This window comes from Phaethon aethereus, assembly GCF_964289735.1.
Source record: "Phaethon aethereus genome assembly, chromosome: 18".
NCBI lineage: Eukaryota > Metazoa > Chordata > Aves > Phaethontiformes > Phaethontidae > Phaethon > Phaethon aethereus.
The window spans coordinates 7933624-7953585 of record NC_138594.1 but is presented as its reverse complement, the minus strand read 5'-3'; the positions used below and the strand labels follow the sequence as shown (position 1 = coordinate 7953585).

General features: G+C 37.4%; 1 protein-coding gene across 1 annotated transcript in view; it reads left to right on the top strand.

Moving 5' to 3' along the window:
* The window catches only part of CA10 (carbonic anhydrase 10), a 203015-nt gene extending 184438 nt beyond the window's left edge, over positions 1-18577 (top strand). Inside the window, exons 5-9 of the mRNA XM_082008312.1 lie at positions 4617-4712; positions 6405-6477; positions 13876-14030; positions 17179-17353; positions 18201-18577. Of these exons, the coding sequence (XP_081864438.1) occupies positions 4617-4712; positions 6405-6477; positions 13876-14030; positions 17179-17353; positions 18201-18223 (522 nt within the window). The 3' untranslated portion in view covers positions 18224-18577. The remainder of the gene's footprint in view (positions 1-4616; positions 4713-6404; positions 6478-13875; positions 14031-17178; positions 17354-18200) is intronic.
* The last annotated feature ends 1385 nt before the right edge of the window (positions 18578-19962 follow it).

Below are 19962 nucleotides of genomic sequence, written 5' to 3'. Positions count from 1 at the left end.
ATCCACTAGATTAATACCATAAAAAACTCTTAGGTGATATGACATTACTGCTCTTTTCAAAACGTTTTACAAGACCTGTAAGAGCAACTGTAGTTTAACACTGGAATATCAAGTGTTTTTATTAATAGGTTTTAACTCATTAAAATTATTTTCCTCACTGGACACCTGCCATGCAGAAATTACATTTCTTCTACTGTTTATTAAACTTTGGTTAAACAAAGATGTATAATTTTTTTCCTTAATGAGATCTTAGCCACTTTTTACAAGGACTCTGAATCAAAACAAACATTTAACTCATCTTCTTGAGCAATTTCATTCGCTTTTGTTCCCTGCTGTGCTGGAAGCATGCTTTGTGCTTGCTCTCAATCAGGTATCCCAACAGTTTCTCAGGTAGCACAGCATAATACAAATATTATAGTTACAGATCAGTTGTTCCCTGCTGCCATTCACTTCACGGTATGGACCCCTTGTCATTTACAAATCAAGATGTTTATGTACTCGATTATAACACTTCCAAGTGAGAATAAAGGGTATTCCATTACTCCCAAGAAGACCATGGAGACATTTGTGTGTAAAGTACTGTGATAACCTTAAATTCCCTCAGTTTCATATTTCTCCATGTCTCACTGCACCAGAACATCTCTCAGTGAACACACACTACATCAGAGCTCTGTAATTCACAGGTCTTTGTCTAAATTAAAAAATTGCTAAAAGATTGCAGATAAGAGTCCCTGGAATTTTTGGCACCCACAAACATCAACACAGCAAACCGCCTCCTTTTGCTTAGCCAAAGAGCCTTGGTCAAATGCCACACAGAAAATATCCTTCTACTAGCTCTACCCAAAGATGCACATTTTACCTGGGTGAAGAATCAAGAAAGAAAAAAGTAAAATGCATTGTGGAAAAAAACCCACTACAAACAATATGAGTGCTGTAAGTGCAGGGCTGAACTGTGTCAAAGTACAGACAAAGAACAAGTTATTTCCTGTATAAACACACATGCACATGTGTCAGGAAAGGGAATTAGATGTATTGCCCACAGTGGTCAGAACATGAGCCATAATATCAGCCTACCTATATGATTTTGCCCCAAAGACACAGACTACCAGGCTGAGGAGCGTGTGCTCCATAGATTATCCCTAACGTACTGTCATCAGCTCCTGCTGACATTCCCAACACCACCAACCTCAGGTGTCTAAAAACTGTCTGTCTGCTCCTGGTCCAATGCACATTCTTGGGTGATGGAACAAAGGCGCATTCTGGATTTTCATCAGCTAAGAGAGTAATTAATCTTAATTCTCGTCTCCTGAAAAATAGAACTTCTATAGCTCGAGGAAAACAAAGAGCTATCAGTTGTTCTGTAGCAAATTAATCTTAAAGGGGGAATCTTCCAAAGAAAATCAATAGCTTATAACAAGATTCTGTATTGTGTTTGAGCCCTGAGACTCAAACTAGAATCAAAGGGTACTTTCAGCATTGCAAGTTTGCTCTTGCTGTGCTTTGTTTTTAATATAATGTCATCATTTGAAAAAGTGATATTTTCACCTATGAGCAATTTTAGTTATGTATTGCTTCACCTTTCATGGAAAAATCTAGTAATATTTAATACAGACTGTAAGATTAGGGGTATTTCAGGCAACTTTAAAGAAGTTATTCTCAAAAGAAGAAATTTAATAAGGAATTATATTCTTTATCCTGCATATAATATTCTATATCTAAGACATCTTTATTCATTTGTACCTTTCTAAATTAGTCTGTTCTATATGAGAAACTTTGAAAATCATGTCTCCTTACATGGTCAATCCTTTTTAAAAAAAAGAAAAAACTAAGGAATTTAACCATGGTGCCATGGAAACAGCTTTAAAATTAATTTGGGTGCAGGGAAGAAGAATACAACTCAAACACAGAGAAAGTGCCAGGTTTCAGAGGAAAAAAAAGTCTGTCTTCATTCAGCACTGGAATCTTTGAGAAACAATAATTCATAGCAGGGCAAGGGGATCTTTTCAAACTATAATGAAGTAAGGTTTCTCAAGCACACTCTCCAAAACAGTTCATTACCAAACTGAGGTGTGACAAGCAGAGGCAGAATGGGGCAGAGGCATACAAACCTGCAGGAATGGGAAACTTGAAATGAAAATAGGTTGAAAGTGCTGGTAAAGAATGCCAAAGTTCTCAGACTGTTCTTTTACTGTAAAGACAGTGCAACATCGGGTGGAGAGGTCATTTATAGATCAGCAAAGGAAATAACTTAATTTTATTTCCATAAGTTCCATCAATAAAAATGAGAGTCTAGCACTGACTCGCGGCTTCCATGGGTGGAAGGACAATTTGGTCCTCTACTTTTACCTGTTCCTGCACTAGATATTTTGGTTTGTTAGATAAAATAAGTTCATTAATTCATTGTTATTCTGGGACATTGTACAGAAGGAATTCTAGTCTAAAGCAGATTTCATCACTTATTTCCTTGATAATTCACAAGTTAGCAAGTGCCAGAACGAATAGTTGTACATAGAAAGAAAAATACGTTACTAAGACTAAAATTATCAGTGAGTGCACAGTCCCCAGAACCATGATGGTTATCAAAATTCAGTAGTACCACAAAGTGATGACTAATGAGCCTGTAACCTCTATGTGCTGTAGAGTAAATGCGCTCATTAATTCTTTACAAGACCTTTAGAAAACATACTGCATTCATCCTGCTCCCTAGCTGTCAGAATTTAGTAGATGACTTAATTGGCTTCTTTGACATTTTTACTTTTTCATTCCATTTCAGTTTGTTTACTTGCCTTAAAAAATGCCTACTGTGTGAATTGTAAAAAGGTCAACCAATAGTTCCCAATCCAGACAGGACAAAAGTAACTGAAATTAACACAATACAGCAGTAATATTGATCCTTACCATATTTTTTTTGTCTGTGAACCATTAGCTATAGATAGTAAAGCTACGTGCCAAAGATCTTCTAATCTTACTACTGCAAATATTCTCTTTCCTTTCGGAATTTCCACTACCCCTTTTAACACCAATGTCCAAGCACTAAAACAGCATCGCTAAGGGATTTGGGGGTGGCGGGAGGACAACACTTGGAGGATTTTTATGTTAGGAAACCTTGTAAGATCTGATTCAGAGTAATTTACTTTGAAGAAGAATATATTTTGCAGTCAGGGCAGAGTGTAGGAAATAACACTGTCCAAACACTCACAGAGTTTGGACACATCATTTATTTCTCCACTTATCATAGACTGGGCTAATAATGGTGTAAGTTACACATAAATTGGGACGCTGTTATAATTCAGATCACTACTAGTACACGTGTTTGTGAACATACATATTTGGATGGTGAAGCAAGGCTTTGTCTTTGCAACTTGATTGTGCACTGCAGATCATATAGGGACGTCATTCTTGCAGAGAAATCCTTGCAGTTGTATTTCACTACTGAAGCACCAGACACTGCATTCATCCAAAAGACAAAATCATCAATGCAGGCACTAAAGCCCATTTCATTTTTTGGGGGGGTGGGGTTACTTTTTTCTTTACTATAAACATGGAAAGCACACCATGATGAAATTTCTTCACTGACAGCATTCGTCTTTGGCCATTTGCACAGTTAAAAAGACCACCAAACATAGATCAAGTATAATCAAATTAGATCAATACTGATCTTGTTCATAGTGTGTAAATGCAGAAATTTAAGTGAACAGCCTTTAGATTTATGCCAGCACATGGGATGACACCTGATTTTTAAATACAAACATCAGGCTGCTGCAATTCTGAAAATACCAGAGCAATGACCTTACTTCTCTAATTGACATCTGAAAATTAAGAAATATATCTTTAGGCTAAATAGGGCTAACCAGCCTTTCAAATTCTTAGAACTACTTAACTGCCTCACAAGTTCATTGAAGATGTTGATCTCTTGCAAAAAAGTGAGGCTACAAATTGCAATATAAATGGTAACTGTGTCCAATACCATTATCCTAAGGTAAGATATTTACACATATGCAGGGAGAGAGATGAACTGTGCCTTCATAATTTAAAAGTTCCAGCAAATCATAAAACTAAAAAGCAGAAGGAAAGCTGTAGGAGCTAAGGAGAACCTGGTTAACAATAATACAGTAAGTAAGTCTAACTGTAGGAGCTTTTGTAACCGAGTTTGTAAAGTCTGGGGCCAATGGGTATTAGTATTTTGAATTCTGCGAGTGCTGGTTTAAACAGTTCCAAACCCCTATCCCATATGTTTCTTCAAATATTTCAACCCAACTCCTCTGTGTTTGGCTTGAGGGTGAAAAGTACAGATTACTTGATGCCCATAGCAAGTGCGGCTGCAACAGGGAAATGTCAGCCCCTACAGTGCAATTCATAACTTGATGTGGGTAAATTCACTTACTGGCAATTTAGAAGAAAACATGCTGGTGCTGTGCCAGTTGGAGCCAGATGGTGACTGAAATTATTAAAATCATGTGTGTTGCAAACCTCTGAAAAATTGCACTGTTACAAGGTATCCTAAACATAGATGGGATCCTAATCCAAACCAATTGGTGTATAGAGAGTATTTGCAAACACTGTACGGTATGATTTTCTACCATTTAATTGTAATCTTTCCTATCTCTGTTTTCTAGGTTCAACTAATCCACTATAACCATGAGCTGTACACAAATGTCACAGAAGCTGCAAAGAGTCCTAATGGGTTGGTGGTAGTTTCCATATTTATGAAAGTAAGTATTCAGCACTATCAATACCTGATATACAGATAATAGACTTCTTTTCCCATGAGCTGCAAATCTAGGAATTAGACTCCTCATTATACTATAGCAACCTAGAGGCTCTGATCTGGAATCCAGAGACAGTGTTATCCTAGGAACTGAACACACAATCTCTACCCCAAAGTATTTACAATGTAATGTAAGAAAAATGAAAAGGGATGGGGGGGCAGGAAATCCTTATATCACAAACATCACTCGTAACACTTTAATGGCTATGACAAAAGTTACTGATTTTGCAGATTTGGTATTTCTTCATGAAATGTTATTCACTCAATTAAAAGTAAATCTGTCCTAGTAGGTGGAGACCCTGGAAAAGAGGGCATGTTTGCTCTTTGGACACATGCTAATGTTTCAAAGTCAGCAAATTAAGGTTTACCCACAGTGTTACTTAAAACATCTTAAACTATCAAAACTGAAACAACATTAAAAGTATAACACTTTATATCTTCCATTTCACAGAGCTAGAAAGACATGTGAATATTTTGTCATATTTTAGTCTCCATCCTGTTGCATTCAAGATGCATAGTTACCATCTATAAATTACAGGGATCTAGCATTGAACTCAAGACTTAATAGTTTACTCAAACCTCCCTAATTACACTGGAGACACCTTTTCTCTCACTTTCTATGAAGAATGCACTTCTTCCAAAAGTGTTGTTAATTTCTGCCATGATGTATCTCTGTTTCATCGGTCTAAAAAAGCATGTGTTTCTGAATAAGTGCTTCATGCTGAAATAAACAGATTTCATCATCAGAACTTACGTATTGGGTATCTATTAATTCCCTCTAGTACTCTCTAATCCCATTTCATAAGGTAAAGTTCCTGACAAAGCATTAACCTCAGAATTAAAATATGCATTTCACAGAGCATAGTGAATAATTAGATGAGAATATTGCCCTTTCATATAAGTATAACATTTAAGAAAGATATTTAGGTTACCTTTTTTCATCGAAAATGACCCAGCGGTCTGACTTGAATAATCAACAATTATATTGTTTGTAAAGTACATACACTCTACATCCCCCCAAAAAACCACAACACAACAGCAATGCTTCTAAGCCCTCTGTCATTTTTCCTCTAAATCCTCTTCAGGTATGCTCATATTAATGTAGACTGAACATTTTATGTGTATGTATACATACTTGGGAGACCATATGGGTGAAATTTAGGCATTTCATACCTGTCTGTAAAACAAAGGGAAGGCAGATTTTATTTGCAATCTAAATAGTCTGCTGCAAGGAAAGTATATTTCTCAATAAATAGAAAAATAATAGAATACTATATGGAAATCCTGCCTGGTTACATTAACCACCTGCAAACAAAATAAAAGCTGTTAGAGGAAAAGAAACTGGTTTTGCACTTGTATTCAGACATTAATTTCTATTAATCTTGTTCTCCCATCCCCATTTTTTTAGATTTCTTTTTAGATACCAACTTTCTAATAACTTTTGTTAGAAAAATATGCAAGTAACTATTTCCTCTTCCCACAACAGTGAAAAAAAGACAGAAACTGTTTGGAGGGGTGGCGGGAGGGAGGGAGTGAGTGTGTGTGTGCATGTGTGTGTACACACAAAACAGCTACATTTCCAGAAAGGAAGTGTCTGTGAAAAGATTTTTGACATTGCGTATTTTCTCTTCTGTAGGTATCTGAATCATCAAATCCGTTTCTAAATCGTATGCTTAACAGAGACACCATAACGAGAATAACGTATAAAAGTAAGTTTCTTTTAGTTTACTATGTCTAACAGCTGCATGCTTTTAGTATCAAATAACATATTTAGTGATCCACTGAAACAAGAGGCACTTCATTATGGGCAAAAATTACCAAGTTTGCATTGCCAGCAACTCCACATGATAAACTTGGGAACGTGAAAAATCTAGAAAGGTCATCAGTTTATCAAATGAATTTTGAACTTCAAAGGCTATTTTATGTTTGAACAAGTAATAAATTAATGAAATTATACTTAACACATACATATACTGTATTCACACAGACTACTTGGGAGAAACTGCCTACTGCTAGCAATAAAAGTAACATGCGGAGCAGCCTGGATTATATCAAATCAAGTTATGTCAAGATGCTGCATCATTAACTGTGGATTTAGTATTCATTAATGCTTTCTCTTTGTACAGAAAAGTTATGGCATTTCTATTCAACTATTGTTGCATTTAATGGCTATATAAAGAGGTCATTAAAATAGCATGTACATTTTCTGTATTCACATTTGGAAAGCCTTTAACTGATAATGCTCAATAATTCCATGTTAGTATATTGAACTTGTGGAAAATTGGAGCTTAAATGTCAGTGAAAATTAGGCTAGTTTAGAAAAAGTGATGAAAAATACATATATCTCAATGGAATGAATTAAAGCTCTTCTCCTGAAAACCTTATTCCCTTTGTCAAATGTTCACTTGAATTCTAAGCAGCCATTAAGTTAATAAAATAAGTTAAACTATATCAGAATTTAACTTTTTCTGAAAGTACACAGCAGACTGGAAAAAATAAAGAAAGAATTGTAAAACTCAGCCTTTGTTTATTATTCTGCAAACAATGACTTAACATTTTTCATAAACTTCATTGATTTTGCTTTTGTTTATGAAAGCTGGGAGAGAGCTGTTCATGATAACAGGAATGAGACTGGTTGTCAGGACTCCAGGATTTGGTTTACAATTCTACTAGGGTTTGCCTCAGTTTACATCTCTCTAAATTAAATATATTGTACTATATACTCCACAGCAACATACTGTTACTTGAAAAACTTTGCATCTGAAACTCCAGAGATCTTAAATGTCCATTTAACTTCAACGAAAGTCACTGAACTTCAGGTTTATGATGGAAAGGTTTGGAAAGATTTCTGTACGCATTCCTGAAGTACACAGTCTGATTTCTTCCCCTGGACTCCATCTTTTCCCCCTCCCTTCAGTGTCAGGATTGTAAAAAGAAAAAGTGTAGATTTGAGACATAAAGTGAAAGCACAGAATTTTACCCACCAATTCCTGAACAAGAGAGCACTAGAAAGATTTTGTCTTGCCATACAACATAGAATTTGAACAACAGAGCAAATCCAACCCCATTCTGAAGTAGATAGTTCCTTGTCCTCTCCTATAACACACACCTTTCTTCCCACTGATGTTTCTCTAATTTTACCTTACAGTTAACAAATCTTGGTACATCTTTAGTCCAAAGAAGAGGCCTCTATTACGATAAACCTCTGTTCTCCATGATACCTATAGAAAGGAATGTGACAGAGGGTTCCCCCTCAGAACATTTTTTCGAGATTGTTCTATCAGTGTGAAATGTTGTCTTCTCTGCATGGAAGAAGTGGGAAATTATCCCAGTTTTTAAACTGCCTGTCTTGATTCCTTGCAAAAACACAGCAATATTGTTCTGTAAGAGCTTTCTGCCTACCAGTGCTACTGCAGCAGCCTGGAGACGGGAAGTTATCGTTGTGGCTGTATGTGCTTTTTCAGGCTCTTTTACTCCCAAATTATATATTCATGGCTTCTGTCTGGCCAGAAGATCTCTGACTGAACCACTAAGGAAGCTGCTTTCCCCCACATACAGACACACAGACCTGCCAGGTCTCACACCCTGAATAAGAGAAGACGACTCCTGCCTCATTTTTCCCATCACAGCAACTGTATCTCATGCATTTACATGAGTGTCACAGCCTTTTTTGTACCCCTTGGCTACAATGGCTGGCCAGCAGAGCAAAGACTGGACAATTCGTGGTGGCTTGGAGCAGAGGAGAGGCCATGATTAGGGATATACAGCTCTGCAGGGTGGGAAGGCACCGGCAGCATCTTTCTCTTGTTGCATGAGTGAGCATGCAACCATCGCCCACACCAGCAGGCAAGCATACCTTCCCAATACAAAATATTTCATATGTACACTGTGCTTACATATAGGTACTCCTCCTCTCTAGAGTTGACAGCATCCTCCAACCTTTCATTGGTTGTTTTGCCTCTTTAGAAGAAAAATGCAATTCCAATCACACGTAATTTGGGTTTACTAAATGAAATTTCACATGAAGATGAGCACATAACACAGGCTGCAAAATCAATTATTAACGGAACTGTTTTAAACTATTGTTACCACTAGCAAGTTTATCTGTTAAAATTAAATCCTTGGGAGATACAGTGCACATAATATTCTGCAGGGCACTGGGCTACTTACTGTAGTAACAAGTATTGACTAGGAATTCTTTAGTGTAAATTGGGAACGTGAAAGTGTTATTGAAAGTAATTTTGCAGTTGTCTTGCGTGATGGATTATAGCATCATTGCTGAAAACTAATTTTACCTCTTACATTGCGAGGATTTCTGTTCTGCCTTTAGCAGCTGGAGCTTTTTAGCTTGTGCTTTAGGGGTCCACTCCTGAAGTCAATATTCGGCAGTCTGCTGACAAAATGACCAGTCCCAGTGTGCTCAATAGAAGCGTGGAGCGAATGACAAGTGGAGTGCAGGTTCAGAGTCAGGACAGTTAGAAACATAACTAAAGCACTTTTTTAAAAGAACAGCAACAAAATTAAGAGCTATCTCTGCTGCTGCATGACATTTCCATGGGCAAAATGCATTAAAGGGGGAATTTCTACTCTTAGATATTAATGGGTACAGTGAAGTAAAGTGGACCCCAAGGAATTTTAAATGCTTATTTTATTCTGTTATCACAGCCCAAAGAATCTGCTGTGAACTAGTTGAAACAAGTATTCTTTCAAACAGGCTTTAGTCAGAAGTGAATATCTCTAAACAGCTATGTGAATATCTCTAAAGAAAAACTCCTTTAATATTCTTCTTTAAGTATGACATTTGAGGGCATAAGCTAGCTTTCTTTCAAAACAGTTATGCTACATTAGCTTTCATTCAGTGCTTGCTTAACATTGGAAAGAAGTAACAGTTTAGATTCCCAAAATTCCACATGAAAATTCGGGCTTGTCATTCTCCACCAAAATACTAGCACATGTTCAGCTAGGCAGAAGCACTGTAAAATTCTGAATTTCCCCAAATTCAATCTTTAGCTATTTTATAGATAGTGTACAAGTAAATAATGTATTTTAATTTTAAGTGATTATCCTGAAAAAAAGCTTAAGATTCAGATCACTGGAAATAAGAGACTATTAATCTCTCAAGGTTCATGTTTCAGCGCATTCTCTGAAGGACTGAACTCTTGCAGTTCCTGTCACAAGCAGCAGAAGCTCAGCAGTCTCAAACCAGGCCCCAAGGGACTGACCTCAGGTATTCAAAATGAGTCTCTGTCAGCCTGGGTCTAAGTGACTTGTGAAGGCTGGTAAATGGAGAAACTCTGTTTCAGGCTTAAAAAGCTAAGGACCTCTACTTTCCTTACCCTGTAAATCTAATCTAGTTAGAGCTGTACTTTCCCTCTTTGGATTATCATGATGTGAACTTCAAACTCAAATGAACCTTCCTTCATTCGGTAAATAATATATTCCCTATAGATACTATTGTTTTAAAGAGAACATACATAGAATTTGCTGCAAAATCAGACCCCACACGCCTATTACAAAACTAGGGATAAAAGAAGAGAATTTCCATCATTTGCTAAGAAAATTGTCAGAGTCAAGGCCTTTATGTAAATGAATATGAAATTTAATAAAAATCTAATTTGTATAGAAGAGTTCAGAAATCACCCTAAGGCACAAGCAGATCAAGATAAACAGAATGTGGGCTGTAGATAGGAATGATGCTGAGAATCTAGTAAAGGCTGAATGGGTTTATTAAAGGGAGTTTATTACTGGCAAGAGATCACACATGGTGATTTTGACTATTTTGAACTACCTACTTGCAATAAATATAATAAGGGACAAGACACTAAAGAGTTGCAGTCTAGTATTAGTGCAAACCCACAAGTTCTGCTTCAGTTCCAGAATAGGAAACCTTTATCAAAATGTGAGGAAAGGGAAACAGCAGAGCATGGGAAAAATGTTGACAACCAGTATTTCTGTTGTCCTCTCAGGCCATTCTCACGGAGTCACCTGACTTCCCAGGGGAATACAACCCATATACAGACATGAATAAATGCTGCTTTTACTTAGCCAAAATCTTTTATTTCATTATTTCATTCACCTCTATCTTCCCATTCTCCCGAAGTGATATTTCCCTTCAGTTTCCCATTAATCACAGCCGATGGATTTTGACACCTAACATAATTCGCTGTCTCTCCTAAATGTATTCTAAGTGAAGGCAGAGGCAATGAACCAGGCAAACCACTCCACTGCTGGGTGCTGGTGGGGGAGATGGCCACACATTTTGTAGGTCCTCAGTATGCAAACAAGGTAACCTAGCAGTTGATCAGTAAGGCTAAGGAGAGCACCTCTGCTGGTTTTGAGAGCACTGACATATATCAGGCTTGCCTGAATGAGCAGCGGGACCGTGCCCCACGCTGCTCCCATACTGTTAGCATGCCATATTCCACGCCCGGAGTGTTATTGTGTTCCGAGAATAACTCAACACTGTAAATCCACACACAAAAGCTGCAAGGCCATATAAAAATAATGAATTACATTCTCCATTAAAGCAGTGTGAGGCAACTCCAAAAACCCCACGATTACCTGCACTAATGCCAGCAGTAAATCTGTTTCTGTACCTTCCGTTTGATAAGTAGCACTAGTGTTAATAATGTGTGCACTGTTCTGAATACACGTTAGTCAGCTAGAATGTGGCACACAAAAAACATTTTTTATACATAACATATATTTTTTTTAATATATATAATCAATATTCTTCATCTGTATAAATCTTTAGGTAGCTTTCCATCTCATAGCAAACATTTCAGGGCAAATTCTACCTTTAATGATTTTAAATCATTTTAGCCCAGCCAAAGTCAATATTTACGTGACAAAGCACATTTGGTCCTTAGAGTTTGAAACTATCTATTCTGACTGACTCCATGCCTGTTGGAGCTAACACACCACTCTCCATGGTTCATAAATAATGAACAGGATGTTCACATGGGAAAGGGAAGAAATGTGCAACGACTCATTGAAAACAGGCACTGGCTTGAAAAAATGCATTCATTCTCCTCTCATGTAATTCTAGCAAAATTACTGCTGCACTGCAAACAATGTTTTTAATGAATAGGACACAGGTGTATTCAGTCATCTCTAGCTGTTAAAATTTAACAGCATCTTGACTTCAATACTGTAGCAATGATTTTACACTTTTCTCTGGAAACTTCTGGCTTCAAAAGACTCTGCATCCCAGGCCATAGGACAGTGAAGGCTGACCATGTTAAAAAAGGTGACAGTCAGCCACTACAAGACGCTAATAGTACTTTCCCCTCTACTTGAAGATCCAGCTGTACAGTATGGCAATACCAAAGTGCAAGAACATGGCAGAAGGCTGTATTTCTGACAAACTTATAACCTGGGCCTGTCCTTTCATTTTATAAAATAACAAACACATTTTAAATATGAAATACCTGTAAGGCACTGGTCAATCTGGTGTAAATATTACACTCTCACCTTGACACTTTTAACTGATGCTGTAGCCACTAATATTGCTACCCCAGAAGCCTGTAGCATACTGTCTGCACTATGTCAATATAAAAAAAAGGTCACATTCGCTTTGCCTGTGTTCTTTTATTTTCTGTTACCCAAAAGAGTAGCCTGCAGAGTCTCCTTCTTATCCATTAGATAGTATGAGACAAGTGTTTTGCTCATCTAAGCTTTGTCCTTCAGCTATAATATGTTAAATTCAAGTTAAATTACTCTTCTCTTTTTTTAGTTCTTATACACTTCCTTGATCGTTCATATTTCTTTCCTTGGTTCCATTTATAATCTTTTCCCAATGGCTAAGGAACATTTTGTCTTTAAATTTTAAACCCACAAAAAGAACAACAACAACAACCCACCAAACCCAAAACTGTTTAAACTTACAGTGAATGGTACGTGAAAAACAGAGATCCCAACAGAAATGCCTGAATTATTGACATTGACTTAAAAGATGCACTTTGAACATTTTTCTTTCATCTGAGCACTGTCGTCTTTGTACTATCTTCCTTACCTTCCATTAAAATCAATGCCAGTTCCTGTTGTGTATTGAAAGGGGAAACACACCTAAATATGCAGCTTGCTTTGCCCACATTTTAGTACTCACTCTGCAAATGAACCACATTGAACACACTACATGCAAGGGAAAGCATGCAAAGAGATTTCACAATGTTACAGTTCGTAACCAGCCCAGCTTTCTCCAAGATAGGTGATAGCAGTAGCATATCAGAAGTGTGTATATCCCTGAGTATTCCCCCTATTAGGGAACTCCTGTAGCCTAAGAATTGGCAGGAAAATCTGAGCTCCGGTTTTGACAGCACTGCCAAAAATATTGTAGGGCCAGCATTACACAAGGGAAATAATGCACATAGTATAGAAAAGGCTGAGGAACTTTGATGAATTTTATAAAAGATATAACCATATCTCATTATATTTTGGTACATGTCCAGAGAGTGAATTCTGCTGCAGAGCGATACCTCATTAATTCCCAGAGAGACTTACAATAAAAGCAGGGACCCTAGAAAACTGCTCTCCAGCATACTTTTCCACCACAGTTTTAGCATTCTGAGTGAGCTTGCACTGCATCCACCCCACTGTGCACATGAAAGGCCAACAGGCTTCGTTGAGCAGCTTTATTATCATGCATTAACCTTAACTTCCTCCTGTGGTAAAAGGGAAATTAAGTTTTAACACCCTTGGCCTTCCCAAGGGTTTGTTGAGCAAAAATTGTTAATCACTCCAAAATATGGTAAGTCGACATTCTCTGAAGACTGCTGCATCTAAATCAGTAACTGCAACTTCAAGAAGCTCTTAACTCCAGTTCTTAAACGAGATTCAGAGTTTCGCTGTGAATGCTTGTGCTAAACTCACAGAAGGTGTGCATGGGTATCTAAGAGTAGAACTCAACCTAAGCATAATTAGTGAATTCATGTTACTTGTTCTTGTCCAAACTGCCAGAGCATTCAGAAATATACATTCATTACACTTCATATTTCCGTAAAACCGATGATGATGTTCTCAAATAAGGTTTGTATGTAAAAAAGGGTGGGATATTTTTTTGTGAAGCTGTTGTTTTATCTCAATTGTTTTCCTCCTTTATTTTCCAGATGATGCATACTTACTACAGGGGCTTAATATTGAGGAACTTTATCCAGAGACCTCTAGTTTCATTACATATGATGGGTCAATGACAATTCCACCCTGCTATGAAACAGCAAGCTGGATAATAATGAACAAACCTGTCTACATAACAAGGATGCAGGTAAAAATAATTAAAAATTACTTGATCTAGAATAGGTACAAAAGAATATTTTAAACATATATATTTGTAGCTTTACATACAAAATCAGATTCAACCTTTTGCTGTAAGGATCTCTGCCTGCAATTTATAGTTTGCAGAAGCATTGAAGACTATTTTGCCAAAATAAAAATGTTAACTATTTAGAGCTCCTTAAGTACCTATACCACAGATACGTACTTTGAGGTGGGCCCTACTGGATCCATGGACTGAGGCTAACTGCATGAGGTTCAACAAGGCTCAGTGCCAGGTCCTGCACTTGGGTCACAACAACCCCGTACAATGCTACAGGCTTGAGGAAGAGTGGCTGGAAATCTGCCCAGCAGAAAAGGACCTGGGAGGTGTTGGTTGACAGCCAGCTGACTATGAGCCAGCAACGTGGCCAGATAACCAAAAAGGCTAGTAACATCCTGGCTTATATCAGAAATAGTGTGGCCAGCAAGTCTAGGGCAGTGATCGTCCCCCTGTACTCAGCACTGGTGAGGCCACACCTTGAATACTGTGTTGTTTTGGGCCCCTCATTACAAGAAGGACACTGAGGTGCTGGAGCATGTCTAAAAGGCAAACAAAGCTGGTGAAGGGTCTACAGCATGCATCTTCTGAGGAGCAGCTAAGGGAACTGGGGTGGTTTAGCCTGGAGAAAAAAAGGCTCTGGGAGACCTTATTGCTCTCTGCAACTACCTGAAAGGAGGTTGTAGTGAGGTGGGCGTAGGTCTCTTCTCCCAAGTAACAAGTGATAGGATGAGAGAAACTAGCCCCAAGTCGCACCAGGGGAGGTTTAGATTGGATATTAGGAAAAATTTCTTCACAGAAAGAGTTGTCAAGCATTCGAACAGGCTGCCCAGGGAAGTGCTCAAGTCACTATCCCTGTAGGTATTTAAAAGATGTGTAGATGTGGTGCTTAGGGACGTGGTTTAGTGGTGGAGTTAGCAGTGCTAGGTTAACAGTTGGACTTCATGATCTTAAAAGTATTTTCCAACCTAAACAATTCTGTGATTCTACTTTCAGTGGGGGCTTGAACCAAATGGTTTCCAGTGGTCTTTTCCAAACTAAATTATAACACTATGAATAGAAATATGGTGATTCTAGAAAAAATGTAGCGGTGTAGTACAAAAATAATTAATATACTTAACCTCAGTTAAGTATAACATAGGCCAGTCTTAGGTCAGAAAGAAACAGACAAATTGTCAGTGACACGTGGCCATTTAAACACACATCAATAGCACATTAATGTGACAGAGATCCAATATATGGGTCCTCCTTGAAAAAAATCAGCTAGTGCTTTCTGGTATAGAATAAGATGACAGGACAGACAATACAAATGTCTTCAGAAAAATCAGATTGAAAAATGGAAGCCCCTATTAGAAAGAAGCAGGATAAATTACATAAAAGAAAATGCTATTCATTTCATAATCAAAATTATGCTGTTGACTAAACACATCAGTGAAAAAGCCATAAAGACTACATTTCTGTATGACTCGCTTACAATCCAAGGCCTAACATGAGAAAACAGCAAATTTAACACCAATTACATTCTTCTCCAGAGCTTCCATCAGTGAGTTGCCTACAGAGCTGTGAGCTGAACTAAAAACTATTCTCTTGCGTACTAGAATCCCAAAGGAATACTTGAACCACCATCTGCCTGTCCCAAGCATGCAGCAGAGCAATCTGGCCTGAGAAATTAAATGAGGAATTATAAAACAACCCTAAATATTACTTTGGGATTTAAAAATCATATTAACATTCTAAATAAGATGACTTTAAAAAAAGTGAGAGATGTTTTATCTTTGTGATAGTCCTTCTGTCCAATTTTTCCTAGATACAGAGAAAACACTTGGTTTCTTTTCTAAATGGGTAATTTGTGAGAAGGACACAGCTGAGGGCAGGCAGACATGCTGTTCATTCTGAACTTTTCAAGCAGGACACCTGAAGATTTTCCTACAAGCAACATTTTTAGTTACAACATTAATGTACAAAAAAAGGATTAGAATATTTTTGGAGACTATGCTAGTACCTACAGGTTATAATCTCATGATACTTACTCCTTGTCATGCTTTACTGGTTAGTTACATCCTCCACTATTAGTGCTGCAAATTGATTTCATGGAATACTTACTAATTACATTGTGTGCTCAGACTCAAAAAGTAATGCACAAGTTTTCCCTGGAAGCTATTAAAGATTTTAAGTATGTAAAACTCAGCTACTGGATTTCCCCATTTAAGCATTAGATGCCACAACCAAACCTCTTAAATCGTACACACTGATGTGGAAAATATTTTCTTTTTGTATTTTTAAACCAAAATATTTTGAGAGTTTCTGATTTACAAATTGCAGCTTTTTTTTTTTGCCCCTCCAGTTTTCCATACAAAATTTGAAACGTTTTGGTTGACTTGAACCAATTAACATGCTTTTTGCACAGTTGCATAGTCATCATAAGAACCATTGCTGTCTGCTTGTAGTTTGCATCCAACCGCTGCTGGGCACACTGAAAATCCTGGATGAGTCAGTAATTCCCTGTCTGATCTGTAAAACCATCTCAAAAGAAGGCCAGAGTCTACCAGAAGAACACTATAGACACAGCACACAGTATCAAGACAGACCTGTCAATGGAGAAAGGATTTCACTTTTTAACATCGTTAATTTCTTTAATTCAGCAGCGTGAATCTGTCAGTTATCCTGCCCATTCTAACTGACCATACCTTGTTCTTGAGTACCATCATCCAAAACTGTGTCTTCTCAACTGGAAGCTACGCTCACAGCTACAAACCTTAGGAAATTAGCTCTCATTATTCAACAAGTTCATTTTCTCTGTACCAGCTGCTGCCATCCAGTACTGTGGATTCCATTTGTTTCCTGATCAGCAAAGGACATCTCATACCACTTTCATTTACTCCACCAAAACTAGCTACTTTCGTTTAAAATGGTGCTCCAAAACAGAGGACCACAGAAAGAATGGTTTTACCTCAAGTTAGTTTTTCAACCCACCTCTGGCTAAAAATCACTGAAATTCTGTTTAACTTTCATTTATTAAGTAGTCTATTTAATAGTGTTGTATGTTTTTTACTTACATGAAAGACCAGTACTAAAAATCCTTGTTTTGTATTTTGTATAGATGCATTCTTTACGACTGCTAAGCCAGAATCAGCCATCACAGATATTTCTGAGCATGAGCGACAATTTCAGACCAGTCCAGCCTCTCAACAATCGATGTATCCGAACTAATATCAACTTTAGTTTACAGGGAAAAGATTGTCCAAACAATAGAGCACAGAAACTACAGTATAGAGGTACGTTCTACCTCCAAAATAATCCTTTCTATGCCTACACTGAACTCTTTTCTTTGAGAAACCCAAGTGCATAACAAAGCATACAAATAAAAACAGATGAAACTCCAGATCTGGGGGACTAATAGTATGAGTCAAACATTACATATTTGAAATGGATGAGGAAACTTGCCCAGAAACATGCAGAAAAAGCATGACCATAAACAGTTTGGGACATCTAATTTTTTTTTTTAAAGTGGATAAGACAGGTCATCAGTTTTCTAGCCTCATTTTAAAGTCTTCTCACCTTAAAAAGTACATTCTGCTCTGTTTTACCCACCTTGAAAGAAAAAGGGGGATGAGCTAGTCTTGATGACAGCAGATCTCAAACAAAAGAATGGAGGTGCACCACCATAACAAACACCCAAACTGGAAAGTGTTGTATTACGCAATGGATATTAAACAAATGAACCAACCCAGTCACCAGCTGGTAGAGTCTTACATTGCCAGAGCTGGTGGCTCACAACTGAGCTGTAACGTGTCTTATGCATCTTTTAGCCTATGCACACACAGTTGTATTACGTGCAATAATGGTGTAAAAGTGCCTTCTTACCAATAATACTATGGTTATGAAGCAGTACTACTGAAGGGTGGAAAAGAAAACACATTTTCAGCAACAAGGCTGATGACTGAGTTGCAATATTTCAAAAAAAGTCATTCAGACTTAATTCTTTTCCAAAAAGGAGGAAACTGAACCTCCTGGCTTTTTCAAGACATTTTAAATGCCTTATACAGAGTTAAATCCAGCCAGTTTCATATTTGAAGTTTATTAAAGCATAATTGTTTTTGTTTTGTTTCTCTTTCCTTTCAGTAAATGAATGGCTCCTCAAGTAAGTAAGACAGAGCAGGCAGAACCCATAACCTCAGTGGAATGCTACTACTGTGAATTGACATAATCTAGAATGCACCTAACCTCACTCTCTTTGGGTTCGTGACAGCATGTGCAAACGTGCTGTTGGAAAAGAGCTGCCATGTTGGAAACGCAACTAAAAAATCATTCATATGATCAGTGGTAATTAAAAAAAAAAGTAAAAAGACAGTATTACAGTAAATGTCATTACAATTTTGATACAGTTTTCGGGAACTAATTTAGCTTCACAAAGAAAGACTTTTCAGCCTTTGTACATACGAAATTCTTCCTCTTTTCCCTCCCTCCCTCAAATTAAAAAAAAAAAAAGAAAAGAAAAAGGCGGCTCGGTACAGCATCAAAGTGGATTTGTGTTCTGTGTGCCAAGTAATCCTTGGAAAGCTCTCATTATTTCACTATCATTAATGGATACTGACAAGACAGAACAAGACGACTGTAGAGGAAGCTTACTTCTAGGTTATGATCTTTCTGTTTATTTAATTAAAAAAGGGACAGACTTTGAGAGATAAGTATTGTAAATATATCACTGCAGAATATAAAGGAAATGGAAATATTTCCCTCTGTCACATATCTGTAGTCGGATTTGCCAAAATCAGAATTGATCCATTTTCTGTTTCTTGTTTTACAACAGGTCATACGTTGTGTTGGTTACTATAAACAACTCAATAAATGTGTTTAACAAATTAATTTAGTAAACTTGCTTTGTTTTACTTTTCCTTTCTGAAATAAGCCTCTACTACTTGTGGCTGCATTATTTGTGTTTTTCTTTTTTTTTTTCTTCATCTATTTGTTCACAGCCAATTTAAGGGAGTTAATGGCCATTGGGAATGCACTTAAAGCTAGTATAACTTTAACTCCACTTTATGGTCCATCATTAATTAATAGGAGCTGGGCTCAGAAGCAGAAAGCAGTTGAAACATTTCTCAGTTTAAAATTTCCATTTTCCCTGTTGAATCCATTACTGGGACAAACTCACTCAATCCTGTAAACTGGTGGTGGAAAGGGATATCTTTTCTTTACAGATAAAGCAGGAGCTGGCCAAGTAAAAGAGAATGCCTTTTTTCTTGTTTATAATGGTCATTCACTGTGTTTGGTTACTGTCAAGAACTCAATAAATGTGTTTAACAAGTTCACATAGTGCATGTTTGACCTTCTTGCACATTAAAGGAATTTTTTTTTCCACTGGAGAAGGGGCAGACCTCATGCTATTCCATTCCTAACACTCACTTTAGAACCCATAATGTTGAATTTCACAGAAAATAAGATGAAGCTAGAAAGTACCATACCTAACCAATGAATTGTTTATACCAAATAGAAAAATAGGCACTACACGAAGTGTGAGGGAACAGAACTACTGTAAAGAAGTTATAGATGTTGTAGGCCAACTAACATTAACATGACAGTCACATTATTTCATCTTTTGCTGATGAGAACAGTGCACGTAGCAGACAGGAAACTCTTCAGTCTATGTTGCAGACAGCAGTTTGGAAAGATCGCAACTTGCATGACTTCATCCGTGACATGAAAGGGAAAGTTATCAGGAAAGGGAAAACATGCACGGGCTGGCATTCAGGGGACTTTCAAAGTAGGTACATGGATGTAGATGGAAACCTGTAAGGAACCTGAAGTTGTCAACAATTCAATTGCTCAGTGAAAGGTGCCGAGAAATGACTAGTGAAAGAGCGGAGGTTGGCCTAGATGGGCC